The sequence below is a fragment of the Vicugna pacos genome, chromosome 3 (genome assembly GCF_048564905.1).
Source record: "Vicugna pacos chromosome 3, VicPac4, whole genome shotgun sequence".
Lineage (NCBI taxonomy): Eukaryota > Metazoa > Chordata > Mammalia > Artiodactyla > Camelidae > Vicugna > Vicugna pacos.
Genome location: NC_132989.1, coordinates 82,497,513 through 82,515,242, shown reverse-complemented (window position 1 = coordinate 82,515,242; position 17,730 = coordinate 82,497,513). Strand labels below are relative to the sequence as shown.

The window sequence follows — 17,730 nt, the reverse complement described above, 5'->3', positions numbered from 1 at the left end:
AATGAATTGAGTCATGCAGGGAAGGGCAGATATGGTAAGGAGTAACAGGGTGCATGCCTGAGGCTAGGCATTCCTGCAGTAATTCTAGGGACGCTTGCTTTATGCTATCATGTAAGTATACTGGAAAATATTTAGTTGTGTACAGCTTTTATTGTTTATGAGTTAAACAAATTATTTATGACTATATCTTGCCCTGATGGTTTGCCATCTCATGTTTTAATAACCAAATAGCAGTTTTGTTTCAGCTTATAGTATTTTTATGCACTTATATTAATGTGTAATGAATCATTAAGGTGCCCACAATGATCTTAGTCTATACTACACTCTGTTTCTACTCAACACTTCTGATACTAAAGGTGGATTCCCAGATTTTTTCATTTCTCTGCAGATACCAACTGGGTGTCCTATAATTTAGTTCCATTCTGACACTAACTATCCGGAGTTAGCACATATCCAACAGGGAAAGGGCTCGGGTCCACAAGCCTACCCCTTCCTCCCCACTCACTTCAGACACCAGTCACAAATCTGGTCCATCTGTACTCCTGACCTACAGGCTATACATTGGCAGGTCCCGCAATCGTATATTTCAGGGTTGATAAGCTGTTAGAACAGCTCACGGAACTCAGGAAAACAGTTGACTTACTATTCCTAGTTTATTAGAAAGGCTACAACTCAGGAACAGCCAGATAGAAGAGATACATGGGGCACATTTTTGTAGGGGAGGGGAGCTTTCATGTACTCTCTGATGTGTCGTCATCCCCCCCAGCACCTTGATGTGTTCACCAGCCCAGAAGCTCTCCAAACCTCATCCTTTAGGGTTTTTATGGAGCTCCGATTACGTAGGCATGATTGGCCATTGGTGTTGAACTCGATCTTCAGCCTGTCTCCCCTCTGGAGGTCCCTAGGGGGTGGTACTGAAAGGTCTCACCTTTTGATCACATGGTTTGTTCTTCTGACAACCAGCCCCCATTCTGAAGCCATCTAGGTGCCCACCAAGAGTCACCTCATTAGCATAAGCTCTGATACAGGTGAAAGGGGCTTATTACGACTGAAAAAAGATGCTCCTTTTGCCCCATCACTCAAGAAATTCCAGGGGTTTTAGGGGCTCTGTGTCAGGGACCTGGAGGAAGACCAAATATATGTTTTTCATTCTATCACAATATCACAACCTATTGTATATTTCAGAGGAAGAGAAGCCAAGTTCTTCCATAGTAATGAAAACCATCATGGATTAGTCCAATGCATTATTACCAAGACAGGCTACAGATATTTTAAATTGCCCATAAATAGAACTGTTTCCAGGGTAGGAGATGAAGATACATAGAGAAGTTAAGTGATTTGGCCTTACCTTACAGTTAGTGCCAGAGCAGAGTTTAAAGCCCAGGTCTCATGGTAGTTGAGCCAACTTGATTGCTCCTACACGAAGTTCTCTCTCAAGGTTAGTGTGGTGTTAGGACATTTGTGATAATTCTCATACCTGGTTGCCAGTGTTGCCATCAGGCATAGGAACCATCCAACTTGAGGCCAGATTTCAAGTAGTAGTATTTCTGAAATGTCAAGAGGGAAGCGCCTGGGTGGGAAGACTTCCCTGTTTTTCCACTTGATGAATTGCTTTTTGCATGTGCTGCGTAGCAGTTTTATGAGACTACAAACTGGAGTACTGGATTTTCAACAGTCCACTTTCAAAGAGAGCGTTTTAACAACTAGTAGAAATATTGACATTTCTTCCTGGATGTGTTACACCGCCTCTCTGTGGAAGTTCATTGTTGCCTTGGAATAAGCTTGTTTAGAGAAATATAATCGTTTGTTTGTACTTAGGTACAAACTCTTTATTTGTTTAGTATGTTTATGAATCTTTCTATTCTTTACTATGTTAACATTTCTTATTGCACTTTTATTATCATTTTTGTGATTTTCAAGTCAAAATTTTTCAAAATTTTTGAGATTTCAAGTATTAGAGCTGGTTCTTTGATTTTGTGTGTCTATTTAATCCTATTAAGAATATATTGGAGAAAAATTTAACATAGTTTTTCACTTTAATTATAGAAAAATATTTCACAACTGGGGTCTATCTTACTTTACTTCTAATTTAGAAGTAGTTTAGCCTTGGGAAGGGCTCTGTAGAGTGAATATCTTCCCAGTGATAGGACTGAAAAATTACTGTGACGCCCTCTGCTAAGAATACCTCTGAGTTCACTCCCGGTGGCTAGGCTACCACTATGAGAGGTTTGAGGTCTACAGCAATCTGCAAAGCAAGGAGTGCTGGCAATTATTAAAACTAGACTGTGTAGAGAGCCAGGTTGGGCAGTGTGGTTCCCTTGAATAAATGACAACTTCCTTTGCTTAAAGAAAGCACATGGCTCTCCTTTTTCAGTTGGGTCTACGTTGTTCAAGTCCAAAAATCAAGGTTGACTTTAACTAATGAAAGACTTAGCTTGAAAAATCCATAGCTTAATTAGAGATTAAAGGTTTAAAATGGCAGGGGACAGGTAGGCAGAGGGGATTACTTAAGATTTAGAACAAGCATTTTAGTATTTTTGCATTCTCTTTTCCCCCACTTTCACCACTCTTTGTCTTGCCTCTCCCTCCTTCCCTTTTCCTCCTCTTCTTCCCTTTTTCATTTCTGAGCTCTTTCCAGGCTGAGTTAATAGGAAACTCATCCCCATCGTGTTCAGAGGTCAGGGCTGCTACATTCAGAGGCACATGTTGTGCACTGGACAAAGACATCAGTCAGGGGTCAAGTGGGGCCACTCTCCAGCCAGAACACCACTTATTGAGCTGTGCTTGCCTCCTGGAAGGGGTGCCTTTTCCTTTCCACAAAAGTGCCACCTGCTCATCAAGCATGTGCTACTGGTCCACACGCAGCCAAAGGGGATTCTGATTCCTGTACAGCAGCCAGACACTCAGGCAGTAGCTACATCAGAGTCTGATGCAGGAGATGGATGAACAAACTGAGAGAGTTCAAGCCATGCTTCCCCGGCTGAGTCCTGGAGGAAGATGGCATTTTTAAATATATGTTTTATTGTTATTTGGGTGTGGCAAGGTCAACAGATCGGGAGGTAACTGCCATTGAAATGGTAGTTTGTTATGCTCGCAGATTTGAAGAGAAGGACACATGGGCTTGGGGTGGTGGGCACCCTGGGAATGAGGGGTACCCCTGGGTGGGCCAGGAGGTAGAGGGGGATCTGTGACCAGAGCTTCTGTGGTGGTTTCTCAGTAAGGACTGGGCCGGGTGGGGTAAGCAGGTTTGGAATTGGCTAGTTTGAATAACTTCATCTGGCCTTGGGGTGGACAGGCTTCCCTAAGTTGTCCGGTGCCTGGCCCTGGGCTGATGAGGGCAGGGGCTAGTGGCCCAGAGCGTGAGAGCCCCAGAAGGGGAGCACGGGATCGGTTGGTTTGCCCTTGAAAAGTGAGCTCCAGTGTGTTGTTTACTTTCTGGGAGAATTGACTCACTCTAGGCGGGTCCATCCCTCCAGGGTCACCAAAGTCATGGATGTCAAAGTGTCTGAATAGGGAAGTAAAAGATATGCTTAATACAGAAGGCAGATTCTGGGAACCCCAGGGGTAGCTTCTGTCCCTGATTCCACTCTGACGGTTGTTCATGATCTCAGCCACTCTTACCGCAGGCTCAGTGCGTTTTTGGGTCTCAGTATTTAGAGACCCTGAACACTGGGGTCAGGAAAAGATCTTTCAGATTTTCTGGTCCAAGCCTTCATCTGATGATAACACTGAGGAGAGCATCACTTACTGAACCCAGTGATGACCCTTAAGTAAGCACTTTGTGTTTATATGCATTTTAGAGTTAATTTTTCTGCCACAATCTCATGAAAGAAGGTTGTGTTATTCACCCGATTTTAGATGAGGAAACAGAGAATCAGAAAGATAAAGGGATTTGCCCAAAGTCACAGCCAGGAGGTTATGGACATTGCCCAAGGTCAGAAGCAGGATTCCAACCAGCACATGGACTCCAAAGCCAATGCACTTGATATTGTGTATAAATGAGGGCCAGGAAGGCCAAGTGATTTGTTGGATGTCTTCAGGGTATCCAATCTGCAATCCTACCTATTTTAATCTCTAGCAACTACTTTTTCCACAGCATGTAATTGCCCAATATCTTTCTATATTCTCTCATTACCTGTGTCAAGAAATTATATATAGTTACAGAAAGGAATCAGTTATTTTGCTTGATGCTTGTATCTGCCAGCATGAGTGGATTGTGTATCATCTGTCTTGTGTTTAAAACACACAGAAATGCACAGTAGGAGGGACTGGAACACCGTCGGCTCACTTCTTGCACGCGGTGGGGGCTGCCTGTCTCCGCTGTCGGGAAGCTTGCATATGAAGAAGACTGTGTGGAAGGAAGCACTTGAATGCCGGGATGCGTACCTGCGGGAACGTATGTCCGCCTGTAATCTCTGCATTTGGTGCTCACTTAGCCTAGTCACCCTGCCCACTGATTTGAGGATGGTGTTCATCCCCTCTAGTCTGTGAATAAGGTGCCGTCATTTTCTGTGCAGGCGAGTTCCTTAAGAGAACCACCAAAGCTGGTGACAGCTGCCAAGACCAGTCCTGGTGCCGTCATTTGTATGCTCTTTTCCCTCCATCACAGTTCTTCTAACTTAGCATCTGCTCCTCTGTAGAGATTGAGAAAGGCAAGATTTATTTTCCCTCCTGAGAGGAAGCTGGTACTGTCTATGAAATGTCAAGATGCATGAAAACATTCACTCTGTCAGACAGCCACAAGCATCAGGTCCCACATCCCGCTGTGTTCAAACCACTCTTCACAGCATTGACAAAAGCAAAGGATGGTACCGCCCTTGTTCCTGGCCCAGTAGGGCTTACCAGCCCTGTGGGAAGACAGGAAAACAAACATGGGAGAAAAGATCACCCTGTGGTTCAGTTAAGTGTGGGCCATCCAGGAGCAGGTTGGGTGACCCAGCGTCAGGGACAGGAGCCCTGGAGTCTGGCCATCGGGATTCAAATACTGACCCTGGTCTCACTAGCTGTGTGTCCTCAAGCCCTAACTTCCCTGAGCCTCCATTGACTTCTTTGTGAAACGAGACAAAATGACACCTATCCCTTGCTGCTAAGTATTTGCTAGAATAAATACTATACCTAGTTCAATGCTAGGTGTAAAACTAACAATAAACGTTAGTTTTCTTCTTTTCTGAAGAGTATACCAACTTGCAAACTTTTGTACTCAATCAAGTGATTTAATTGAACCAAGTATTTGTTGGGTGCCTACTACGTGCCAGGCACTGTGCTGGGTGCTGGGGATACAGTTGTGGAGCAGGCACAGGGTTGGCCATTGGGAGCCAACCATCAAATGGAGGGGTGGATGAGAGAAGTCGTAATTCATCTTCTGTGATGAAAGCCCAGAAACCGTGAGCACAGGACACCTGGGGAAGATGCCTAACTCGGTCCTGAGGACTCTGGGAAGGCTTCCTGAGAGCAGCTGTATCTGAGCCAAGAACTGACAAATGAAAAGAAATTACTCATTCATTCACTTCATCAACATCTATTGAGTTTTTGCTATGTACCAGACATGGTGAATGAATTTGGGATTGAAAGTAAATAGCACCAAAAACAGAAATTGTGTTAGTGCTGGGGAGAAATAATCAGAACGATCTGATAAATGAAAAACAATATCAAAAGAGGGAAAGGGTACCTTCGTTAGATGATCAAGGCAGGTTTATATGAGATAATTGAGCTGAGACATGGAAGGTAAGGAGCCAGCTATTTGAAGAACAGGGTGAGCTTTTCTCTCACTGTCTCTCTGCCTCTGTCTCTCAAAAAGACAGTTTTTCAAAAGTGAGAGTTTATGTTTTCTGATATTCTTCCACCATAGGTTCATAGAGAGCATTTACTGCCTACTGTTTATTTACCAAATCCTGACTCTTCTCCCACTTTACCGTCCATTTGAGCAAGAGTGGATCTAGATTATTAGGGCCTGAGGCTTTTACAGTTTGATGATCCTCTTTAAGGAACAAGATAGAAAAATACCTAACTTTTGCAAAGGTAGCAAAGATCAGAGGAACACGTTGCTAGGGCCCCTTGGAAGAAGCCTAGAATTTAATCTTCCATCAGCTTCATGGCCATTCATCTCGGTACTTGCAGAAAGTTTACCTGCTTGTCTGTAGGGACTGAAGGACACATGGCTGAAGAGAAGCTGTTACAACTGGTGTAGAAGAGGAATGTACAGTGGGCGCGTGCAGGCGAAGGTGTGCTGGGACAGTGGGAGAGAGAAGGGGGTATTGGGGCAGGAGCCTGGATTCCTGCGGCAAATGTCTTAACCTTTCTTTCAAGGCATCACTTATCTGATCTTGAAAAGGAAAGACATGGACCCCACTAAAACAGAAACAGAATCGACATTCCACGATCCCTAATGTGCCAGGTACTGTTGTACGTGCTTAGAGGTGTCAAGTCGTCTACTCCTCACAAAACCTGTGAGATAGATGTTCTCATCTTCAGTTCCCAGAGAAGGAAACTGAGGCGCAGAGAATGTGAGTAACTTGCCCAGGGTCACGTAGATGACGAGTAGTTAGCAGATTTGAGTGTGAGCCATGCAGCTTTGGAGCCTTTTCTCTCAACGCCCTTTCTCTAGAAATGCCACTTTTGAGTAGTTGCTCCAGACCAGCCACTGTGCATATTTTATTTTTAATACTTACTACAGCCTTGAAATATTGGTATTAATATAGCTCTTTTTAAAGGTGTGAGGAAGCCAAGACTCAGGGAGGTTAAATAGTTTTCTCCTACTCACATAGCTCTTTCTACTGCTTTTAGAGTAACTTTGAACTTTATAAGTCTGCGATTAAAAAAAAAAATCAGAAAGTAGCCAACAATCTATGGAATAAATATTTTTCCAGAAATATATCATGACATATATTTCATCCAGACTGATATCTTTCATGGTCCTCTTGTCATCCTGGTAGTTCCAGAAGTAGTTCCTACTTCTAGCCCGAGAGTGCTGCACTCAACTCTTCTGAATAAGGGACTACCACCTTTGGAAGCAGAGGATGGGAATTCTGCACAAGTGAAGTTCCAGATAACTGAACATTTAAATTGCCAAAACTTTAAACAAACTAAATATTTTAATGAACATCTTTCTATTGTGGGTTGCCTATTTACTTCCCTTAGGAGGACATGAAACTAAGAACATGAAAGATGAGTGAACTTGTCTTGGACTCTCAGGGTTCTCAGTACGAGTCCGTTGGGGATAATGGCTTCACTCTGTAGTCACCAAATGATATTTTCTGTAGTCTTAGATCTGTTTATATATTTCTTCTCTTTCTTTGATATCACTCTACGCCCCCCCCCTTCATGTTTCTGGTTGTTTTCCTCTCCCGTTCTCGTTTTTCACTTCCATTGTATTGCTTTGTAAATCAAGTTCTCTGTCCTTAGCCAAATTGAGAGCAAAGTAACTCAGGGTGAGAGTAAGAGGGTTTTTTTTATTACTATGCATGAGCTTTGGTGTATGGATGCTGGAAAGTCTAATTTGACTTCACAGAAGGCTCCTTTTGTTATTGTGTTGTTATCTTTACAAAGTTATCAATAAAAATGTTAAATCTGCTGGAACACATCGGGTGTTCTTTTGACATTAGGCCTCTTCTAGACTTCTTTGGATTTAAATTCCCCTAAGATGGCAATATCACATAGTGGTTTTTGTGCTTGAAAATGGAATTCAAAGCAATGCTGTCTGGGTTTAAATCTTAGTTCTAAGGCTTATGGCTGTGTGACCGTGGGCCAGTTAATTAACTTCTCTGTGCCTTAGGTTTTCCTTCTGTAAACCGAGGATAATAATAATAACACTTTGCTTATACTTTTTGTAAAGACTAAATAAAATGCTATTTATAAAGTTTCTAGCATAGTCTCTGACACATAGTAAGTGCTCAATAAATAAGTCATTTTTGTTTCTCAGTTTCCTGCATTTTGCCAATATTGACCTCACCTACCTAACTCCATAATTTCTGGGACCGTACATATACTTTTGGGGTCATAAATTGCCAGCTCTATTGTAGGCAGACATTTATATGAGGAATTTCCTTTTGGTGTCCTGGCATGGTAGTGAAATATACAGGCATATTGACAAGGTGGAACAGCTTCTGGATACCTGGATTCCTCTCAGCGGCCACTGGTAAATTTTAATCTGCCCAAGTGCAGTCAGCTGTGTTGTTGAGATGTTTCTTGGTGTTTTGGAGCCATCTGTGCATTTAGATAGAGCCATCAGCTGCACAGGGAAGGCAGACCCATAAGCCTATTTATTAAATGCTCATAAAAGTGATGTCCTGCCCTGTAACAAAACAATTATCCATCATTAGTTCCATGGAGAGCTGCTATTAAAATACTGGGATATAATTTCCTCAGGATATTGCTGAGTGATACTGGCAGCTTCTGATCTAAGATGTGGGCTGTGTCTGTCACCAAGTCACTCATTATTATTTCTCTATTAAGTTGTTTAAAGTGATACTGAACTGACCGCTTGTTCTGACATTATATAAACACAGCTTACATCTGGGTACAAATGAAGCATTTTATTACTTCATATTTGTTTCTTCAGTCAGATTTAAGGAAAAAGCACAGCATTTCCCAGCTAGATAGTACTTATTTTCGGTGTTATGAATATTTTCCCCTTCCTGTCTTTGCTCTCAGAACACTGATTTTGCTAGCCCTGAACGTTGCCACTGTGACAACTCGACCACGCTAGGTAATGGCAAAAGCAAGAGTGAGCATTGTTGACAGAAATCACATGACCCAACCCATTGATGTATAAAAAGAAATGGAAGGCAAAGTTTCCACCTTCAAGAAGTTTATAGTCTTTGAAAACAACTTAATCAATCCTAGAATGTCTATAAAGCATCATATGCAAAACAGTGGAGTATAAACTGAAAGTTCAAGGGAGACAGAAAATTACAAAGAATTGAAGTGGGTGAAAGTATTAACAGAGTCTGTGGAAGAAACGCGCCAGGTGATTTAGGAGAGTTTAATGGTGTTACAAAGGCGTGTGCAGGGTTTAGGGAAGCAGTAAGGGATGGTGCAGATCCCAGAGCCATTCCACCCCTTGGAGTGAAAGGAACAGGGACCAGGAGAGAGCTGCTGCCAGTCATTGGCTCCACAGGGAAGGGGCCAGGGAAAGAAATGCCCAGGTGTGTCATTCCTCCTGCCCCCTGACCTTTCACCTGTTCCTCTCACTGGCCAAACCCCCCTGCCAGGGAGCTGCCAGCAAGGGAGCTCTGTTGGAGCAATTCACAGGAGTCAGCCCCCTAGGGCACAGAGCTGGTTGGAATTGGGTACAGGGGATCAAAAGGCGCAGGCACACATATGGCACAATGAAGAAGGTAGGATCAGTTTTATATTTTCTATATAAAACTTCAGTTATCAGGTAAGAAGGCATACAGCCCAAATACACATTTTGGAGAATCTGGATCAAGATAATATATGGCTTGCTCTTCATATATTCATACCCCTGATAGTTTGAATAATATGATACATCTTACAACTTTTGTCTTGTTTTACTTTGGCTTACCGCAGGGTCCTCCCTAACTGTTTCAAGGGGGCATTCACTGGATAATTCTGTCAGAGGCTCAAGATGTTGCTAATGAGTTGGCCCTTTGAACACATACCTGGCCATTAATGTCTTGCTTCAGAAGAATTTTCACTCAAATCTGGGGGAATATCTGCATAGAAAAAAAAATACGAGTGCACCCAGGTCTTCTATCTCATCCTCTCTCAAGTGCTCCAGCATCCTCAGAAAAGGGAAAACAAATGGTCTGAGAACTTTGGCAACAACAGCCAGTGAGGGGTGGAGTTTAGTCACGGAGAACTCAGGAAAGCCAGGCACTACAGGGGAGCAGGAGGTCAGAAGGCCCTGCTCTGCCCAGCATCGCGCCCTGCCGCCAGCCCCCCACAAGTGTGTCCCCAGAGGAAGAGCAGGGCAATGCATTTCTTCATAAGACTAAGTTTTTATTTCAGTTTGAAGCGTTTAACATTAAAATAATAGTATTAATTAATTTCTTCCCAGTCTTTTGGTAATCTGGTAGATCTAGTTTTTTTTTTTTTTTACTCTTTCTTGGGAAAAAACGTGGCCATTCTGTCAATGACCCATTTGTATGTGTGTATTATATCGACCTAAGTAAAGAGGCAAACAGAGGCAAACTATGCATCATTCGAGGTGAGTTTATTCAGGAATAACAGAGGAGTTGTGCTTCAGGACTTGTAAACTGTAGCAAGCTCCTTTGAGGCTTTGGAGTCAGCTGTCTTTATGGGCAGAGATGGCCAAGAGGGGAGGGTTCAGTTAGAGTCTGTTAAAATAAAACACAAATGAAGAGCAGCTTTGAAAATCCCCTGAACAGACAAAATCAGTCGTCATACAGACAAAGCTCACATTAGTTTATTTTGCAAGACCAACCCAACTTGGGTCATTTCTTGTCCATGCCTCTGGAAACTGTAAGCAGAACTTCCCAGGGTTGCTATCAGGCAGCTCCTGGACCAATTTTTTTTTTTATCATTTAAAAAAATTCCAGTATTATTGGTTTTCTGTGAATCAGGCATTTACCAGAAATTGGTCTCTCAGTGCTTAAGTTTGTTTTCCTGAGGACACATGCATATGATTTTTCACTTTATATCCTTTGGTTCCATTTCAAATTGAAATTATTTTCTCACAATTATTACTATTATTTTGGTCTTGGGAGCCCAGAAGTGTGGGAATCAGTGATGCCAGTGGGTGTGGTACAACTCTCTGGGCTGTCACTGTGTTTTAGTCAAACAGACCCCAGCATGGCTTTGTCTAAAGGACCAGACATTTATGAGTGATTGCTCTGTGCCGTACAAAGTGCTAGACTCTGAAGGCAAGGGAACCAAGGGTTTTTAAGCTTCCTGTCTTCTGGCGACTCACAGGATAATGACAGAAACAAGTGTGGAAATAGATGAAGAACAATCAAAGGAGAGAAGCAAAGGCTCCTTATGCTGAGCTTGACAGAGCAAGGGCGTCAGCCACCATCACATGTATTTTGGCAGAGAGTGAAGGGCAGGCAGCGGAGTGGGAAAGCTTTCTAGAGGAGAAAAGGGAAGGCTCTGGGTAATGTCCTGAGTGATTGGATGCTGTTGGCAGGGGAGGTTGTAGGCAGGGCAGTTAGAAGTGTACATCCTTTATGATTAGTTTGGGGTGGGTAGTTGACTTTCTCTGGTCCTGAGTCGGAAGTGGGGACAACAATTAGAAGAAGCTGTCAGTTATTAAGGACGTCCAGACCCTTTGGGTCCAGTTGTTTACAGAACTTATTATTTAGCTTCTTGAATTGCCACTAGAGATTGCAGTCTGGCTCCCTGCAAGTCTGATACAGGAGGCTGGAGTCCTGGGTTGTTTATTGGAGATAAGGAGATTGGTTTCCCAGGCAGGTTGCTGCAGGTTGTGGATCAAAGTTTTATTTCTATATATGGTCTGCTCATTGTCCATTTGTATATTCAGTCTCACAAGTAAGCCCAACACAAGGCTAGCTTTAATAAGAGCAGCAAGAGAGATAGCACAAGGAGAAATAATGAGTTTTGGTGTCTGGTGATTTGACTCTGAGCAAATTATGTAACCGTTATGTCTTAAAAGAATATTTGCCTTATGGGGTGTGAAGAGTACCGTAATGTGTAATGTGCCTCATATGGTGTTCTTGTATTTTTTGGGCCCATTTGTACTCTTAAAATTTATTGAGGACTCCAGTGCTTGTGTGTATGTGGGTTATATCTGTTGATACTCACTGTGTTAGAAATTAAAACTGAACAAAATTTACTAATTCATGTAAAATAGCAATAGTCAATACATTGCACATAAACATGAATTCCACACTTTTAATGAAAAGAACTACATTTTGAAAAACAAAAAGTAGTGAGAAAAGTGGTAAGGTTTTATGTTTTTGCAAATCTCTTTAATGTCCGGCATCATGCAGGACAGCTGGATTCTTCTATCTGCCTTATCATGCAGTCTGTTGCTGTATCACATGTCGTGTAACCTGTAACTTCTGGAAAGCTCTGCTGTACACTGTGAGAGAATGAAAAAGGCAAATAACAGCATAGTATTATTTTAAAATAATTTTGACCTCAGAGACCTTCTGAAAGGGTTTGGGGGCCCCAACCCATATTTTGAGTACAACTGCTGTAGAGCTCAAATAAATTATTAATAACATTAGTAGAAGATTATAGCACTGTTGACACATATCTGAAAGGGCACATTTTCTGGAGAGGTACTGCCAGCTTTAATAAGAGCAGCAAGCAGCAACTCCCATATACTGGTAGATGAAAGAAAGAGATCTTCTGACAGGTGGCTTTCCTGGAAGCCAGGTCTGAGGCTCAGAGCAAAGAGTGCAAGTTTTTGCAAATAGAGGCTGAACCAGAAGGAAGTTTTTGTTTTTCAGTAGTATCTGAATGAGAATGAGTAATGAAAGCTTGAACCCATGCCTTTTATACCCAGCTGTCATACACAATATGGCAACAGCAAGTCCACAGGATGGAAAGTAGGTCCTACTTGAATCAGGCTCACTGGAGCAAGAGTCTTTCCCCATTCTGGGAAGGGAGGCAGGTGACAAGTGTTGTGAATCCTCTCCCAGCCCCTACTTAGCTTACAAACTGGGCAACTGAGTAGAGAATCCATCTGATCTCCTGGACTATTTCTCAGAAGAGCACTGTTAGTGAAAGCGACCTCTCAGATTCTGGAATCCTAATATTTCAAGTTTATCAGAAGCTAAATGTTAATTTACATGAAGTTCTGCATGACTGATAGACTAACATCTCAAATATCCTAGGGTAGTAGCTTTTTAACCAAAGGAATGAAGGAGCTTCCAGCAGTGAGTTTCATGGTGGGGCCACCTTCCCTGGACTCATCAGCTTAGACCACCTGTGTGAAAGGCTGAGCCAGACTCTTAAGGTATATTGTTAACCCTTTATGATAACTGAGGTTGAATAATGTGCTGATATAAATCATTTCATTTTATTTTAGCCAGTAAAAAGATCCATCCTCCTCTTGTAAGAAAAAAGTACAGTAGAGGTTTTTTTTTCCCCTTAAAATTTTGCAAAGCAATTAACCTCTGGGCTAAGAGAAACTCAGATTTTAGCTCTCTTGTTTAATTCTTCACAAATTTATAATCAGTTGGAAATAAGAGAGTGAGAATTGGAAGTGTTTTTCTATCTTGCTCTATGGCTTGCTTCTGTGAACGTGGTAACAAAGTCTCTAGGTCTGATTTTGAGAGTAAAATTCTAAACTGAGTTGTGTAGGAACATTGCTACCAAGGACTGAGAGCAGAGATGGGTGGGCAGAGGCCCCTCACTTAAGGACTTGTGAACACGTAGACCTGCTGAGACCGGCCTTGTTGACGACGTTACTCAAACAACATTAAGACGATTCTCTGGGAGGCTCTCAAGTTCACAGTTGGACTAATCTCAGAATGTGAGAGAAGAGCACGTATGAAAGTCAGCACAGAGGCCAAATGAGGCCGGGGCCTGGTGTCTGTCAGCATCATTGCTTCCAAGAGGGGTGTCTAGTCAATGATTTTAGCTTAGAACATGGTCTTTCCAGAGAGGTAGTCCTCCAAGTGTGGTCCTAGAGGCAGGCCTTTGTCAGAATCATTTGGAGAATTTGTTAAAAAGCTCGATCCCGAGACCGCTGAGTCCAGATCTCTCTGTAGGCAGAACCAGGGAGTCTGGATTTCTAACAGGTTTCCCAGGTGAGTCTGATGCTGTAAAGTTTGATAACTGCTGTTCTAGGGAACAGGTTCCAAGTGGACTAACGTACTCCTGTCACATGGTGTCCGCTCATGTCTAGTGGAGGTAAGGCTACTGTCGCTGTTAAGGTCAAGGGTAGATGTGGGAGGGGCAGACTTGGGTACTCTTCTCAGATCTGATTTCCTCCTGATTTCCTGTGTCAGAGAACAGTCCTAGATTGACCCAAATGTGGCTTCCGGCTGGAGGGTATATGTGCTTGGGAGAACAGTGTGGAAGTTTCAGGGCCTCCAGCGGGTCCACCATCCTCTTCCTCCCTTTCTCTCTCCCTGCCTGCCCAAATCCTTTCTCTTAGACCAAATGCAGTCCCACTCCCCACTGGTGGCCGACTTTGCTTCTGACTCCTCCCTTTCCCTGCTGTTCTTAGATACAAAGATCTGCACATATTCTCTCCCCAGTCCCCGTCAGCTCGGTTTTCTATTCTGTGTCTTGGAATATGTCATGATTAAAATGGGAAGATTCCAGTACTCTCCGGGTCTCAAGCAAAGAGAGTTTTCTTACCTCAAACTTGTTAACTTTTGCCACAGTAATGTTCAAATATTTTTAAAGTTATGAAGTCGTATCTTCAAGGCAGGTATATGCAAAGTCCCAATGACTAGAGGAAACTGACCTGTTTTAAGTAAATGGGGAGCCCAGAGTCCATTCCTTCAACTTCCTAACCCACTACTGGGATGAGGGCAGGGAGAGCTCAGTGTGCTCTATAATATCATTTAGAATGTGTTGCCTGGGGAACACACAGACATGTCTCTCACTAGCTCTGTCCATGAGGCATGCCCCCGGGAGATGGGAGCTCTTACAGAGAGAGCCCAGGGGCCCCTAGAACCAGGCGATGGGAAGGAAACTGGAGGGGCGGGCAAGGCTTCAGACATCTCACCCTCAGGGGTACCTACCAGGACTCTAATCTTTTAATTTGTGTATTCGTGATGAAGATTCAGCAGTGCGAGGAGAAACATTTTGATAGACATTCTTTTCAGATAGAGAAAAGGAACAAATTAAGATGAGAGCGAGAAATAAAACTTGCCATATCTGATTAAAAGTTGTATTATTGACTGATACTTACATGAACAATTTGTCATTTAGTTTTTGACTTCCTTTTTCTTCCACTAAATTTTAAGCTTCTACGGAGGAGTCATAGACTGCATTATTCAACTTGTAAGTCTCAGCACTGGTGATGACTGGCCCACAGGAGACATCAGCACATACTTTGTGCCTCAATGAGTGTGTTTTTGTCTAACAGAGTTCTAATCATGCGACTTTACTCTATAGATACTTGGTTGTCAAGTCTATTTGATTGTACTCCTAAATTTTACCCACCTATTTTCAATTCTCTTAGTCATCACCATTCTTTGTTCCCATTATTTCAGTTGTCCAGGTTGAGGGATATTTATTCACACCTTTTAAAAGTTGGAGGAAATATTACCCAGGGAAAGCAGATTCCCTGGAAAAGTCCATGCTTCACAGGAGCCAGTACAGCATCCTGGTTAGGGACGCAGCCTTGGTGTCAGACTGCCTTCCTGAATCATGACCTCTCTCAGCCACAGTGACTTCATCTGTAAAATGAGCACTGTTAGAGTATCACCCTCATGATATGCTGATGAGTACTAATGAGCGTGTACATCACTTAACATAGCGCCTGGTAGATAGTAAGACAATCAAGGTTAGTTCTCACCACTCTGTGGCTTGGACACAGTAAAAATCTCCACATCCAATCTCAGAAAGTTGTACTTTGTCATTTTGAGATTTTTGTCCTGTTAATATAAGAAAACCAAGACAAAATGCCTCGCCATCACCACTGAGGAACATACCTCTGTGACCCCCTATCTGAGAGATGCTGTACGTTCTGTAAGGTGCTAGGGGACCACAAATTGTACGAACCTCAGGCCTCACAAAACCTGGGTTCACCCATGTTTAGACTTCCTTTCTGGAGCAGTGGGAAGAAACTCAAAGTAGTAACAATGTGTCAGAGATTGCTGATCCTCACAGCAGAAGGGAAAGTCATTTAAGATCAACACTCGTAGTTGGACTAAAATATCAGTGATAGAGATAGGAAAGGAGAGCATGTATGCAAAAGAGCAACACATTTTGAAAAAAGTGCATTGTCAAATTGAATTCAGTTCAATTTGGGTGCCTGTGGTAGAGGGGGAGGTACTTGATGTAAGAACATTCCAAGAGGTGGCAAGGAACTCTGTTGTCCCTGTGTTTATGCATTGAATGGATAAGACATCCTGGAGACACAATGCTGGAATACTGATGTGAATGTAAACTCTTCTCTAGTTTCCTCGAGGACAAAATAGGAAAAGTGGTACTAAAATGGCCAAATGAAAAGCTTATGGTCAAACGCAGGAGAAAGAATATCGTGTTTCATCAAACATGGACTCTGTTACATGTATTTGTTTGCAGTCCATCCTTAACAGAAGCTGTCTAAATGATTACATCTTAATCTGGGTGCAGTAGTGTAAAGAAAGTGAGTACTGAATTGATGAATTAGAAAGGCTGCTCCTGCCTCTAAGATTTTTTTTTTCAGTTGTGTCATTTGCTGTGCAGAGTAGATCTCTGCATTTACAGGAATGGTTTCACAGAGTTGGATATTTTTTCACCCAGACTCAGAATTGTCATCCTAGGAATCAAAATTAGACTAACTGTGTGTGGACCCAGAAAGCCCTGCTGGTACACTTACGTGTCAGGACCAGGGTTTGTCCATCTTCAGATTCTCTTTGACTTCCTCCCGCAGCCCCTGAGGCTGCAGGCTAGAGCACACTGTACCTCTTGAATGACTGTCTCTTAGCTTTTGCTTCCTATCCTGACACAGAAAGGAAAATGAACTAACCCTTCTGTTACAGTTTCAGGAGGTGGTCCGTGATCACAGCAGAGCTAACAGGGAGCTCTGGGGAGTGCAGTTCACTGGCTGGTGGGTGGCACCTGGGGCTTGATAATGAGAACAGCAGGAAGTAATAGGAAGGGGCATGTGTTACATCTACATTAACATGTTATTTAATTCTGGTTATGTAGTTTATCATTATGTTTGGGGAATCGATTATAAGAAGACACTGGAAGTCTTTGAGTATGTGAAACAGAAAATCTAAAAAAAAAGGAAAGTTAGAGAGAGGACCACAGAGAATAGAGCATTATGTTAATTATCTGCTAGACTTATTGCTCCTGGAGCTGTCAAACCTGCAGACTTGGGACAGCTGAAATAATTACTTACTATTTTGCCTCCACCCTTACTCTGAGACCAGTCCTTCTTGGATGAAGGGACTGTATAAAATCCAAACATACTTGTTCACCTGCTTAATTTCAAGTAGATCATCTATCTGGTCTTCCTGGGATCCCCATTTCCTAGAGATTGAAAATTTCTGGGCGCCTCTAGCCTCCACTCCAGTTCTCTTGTGGGCGGATTCCTGCCTAGACCTCCTTCCCTAACATCACAGTACTCCTGCCCCTGAACGCTGGTGTCTGTACAGATTCTGGGCAAGTGAACTTTGAGTCCTGTCTTGGGACATGCGTCCTGTGTGCATGCCTCTTAGTCAACCATCGCTTTGCTTTTGCTCTCTTGTTCCTTTCTTTACTTCTGCTTCACCGTATTGATCTGCCTGCACTCATGCTCTTGGGTTTTATGATTTGACCCCCTGTATCCCAGCCCATTATTTGGACTTCACATTCAGCAAATGCTTCCTCCAGCCTATTTTCAATTAAGATCATTTTCTCAGCTGTCTCTAATGAGGCAAGATCAAACAAAGAGGGAAAAAATGTGCCAGACCAGGATGACAAATGATTCACCCACAAGTGGTGAATCATAATCCTCGGAGTCGGCTCCTTTGCAATCCTCAGGGGAGCAATGTTGCCATGAGAAGGCAGTGACGGATCACCAAAAAGAAAGGGCAAATAATAAAAAAAAACTTAAAAATAAACATGCATACATATGAAATTTTTTTAAAAGGGCATATGAGAATTTCAACTTTCTTATTTTTGATTATA

The 17,730-nt window shown here is 42.7% G+C and overlaps 1 protein-coding gene across 2 annotated transcripts in view; it reads left to right on the top strand.

Moving 5' to 3' along the window:
* RAB3C (RAB3C, member RAS oncogene family) overlaps nucleotides 1-17,730 on the top strand; it is a 254,845-nt gene that overhangs the window by 22,692 nt on the left and 214,423 nt on the right. The window contains exon 1 of one of the 2 annotated variants that reach the window (XM_072958644.1): nucleotides 6,317-6,394. The exons of the other annotated variant lie outside the window; for it this stretch is intronic. Coding sequence (XP_072814745.1) covers nucleotides 6,386-6,394 — 9 coding nt within the window. The 5' untranslated portion in view covers nucleotides 6,317-6,385. Of the gene's footprint in view, nucleotides 1-6,316; nucleotides 6,395-17,730 lie in introns of those variants that run through there. 2 annotated transcript variants of the gene reach the window in all.